We start from the raw sequence: 574 nt of genomic DNA, 5'->3' as shown, positions 1-574 counted from the left end.
GCATATATCATTCTGCGAGTTTATTATGATTGCCCAAATGCACCATACACTTCGCACATAGCGTTCGCATATCACCTGATCCGTATACACCATTTTTACCCTTTATATTATATCATGACCCACAGACAACATAGCACAAGTCACACACCACCCGCCTTACACCACAAACCACGTATCGCACTTGTGCCTATTCTACATATTACTTTGTACGTTACATACTTGGGTATGAATCTAGCTGAGATGCTGTTCGGCGCTCAAGCAACCACAGACACTGGTACAAATAATCCATATCTCGTTCCTCAGTATACTTGGCTCTTACTTAAGTATGCTTCCCCTATGTACCACTCACACACAGGCACAAACGGCTGGCCTGCAGCAAAGCGTCTACCACGCTCTCACGCTCAACGCTAGACAAGCTCTCGGAGGCCAAAGCCACTCTACCAATGGATGTGCACTATCGCACAGACGAACTGCGGAGGTTGTTTCTCAAACCGGATTGCAAGATTGTTCAACGGAGACAAGCCGTGGCTGATGGTGGGTGTATCTGTGACGACGATCTGGTGTGTGTCTGTCT

At 47.0% G+C, this 574-nt stretch overlaps 1 protein-coding gene across 1 annotated transcript; it reads left to right on the top strand.

Moving 5' to 3' along the window:
• Nucleotides 1-355: 355 nt before the first annotated feature.
• Nucleotides 356-532, top strand: SARC_16588 (hypothetical protein; the record flags this gene model as incomplete). The annotated part of the gene is made up of 1 exon (XM_014289308.1): nucleotides 356-532. A coding segment is annotated over one exon (177 nt), but the record flags the coding sequence as incomplete, so codon positions are not given.
• Nucleotides 533-574: the final 42 nt, after the last annotated feature.

The sequence above is a fragment of the Sphaeroforma arctica genome, assembly GCF_001186125.1.
Source record: "Sphaeroforma arctica JP610 unplaced genomic scaffold supercont1.8442, whole genome shotgun sequence".
Lineage (NCBI taxonomy): Eukaryota > Ichthyosporea > Ichthyophonida > Sphaeroforma > Sphaeroforma arctica.
Note: the sequence above shows the minus strand (reverse complement) of the source record. Positions and strands in the feature narration are given on the sequence as shown.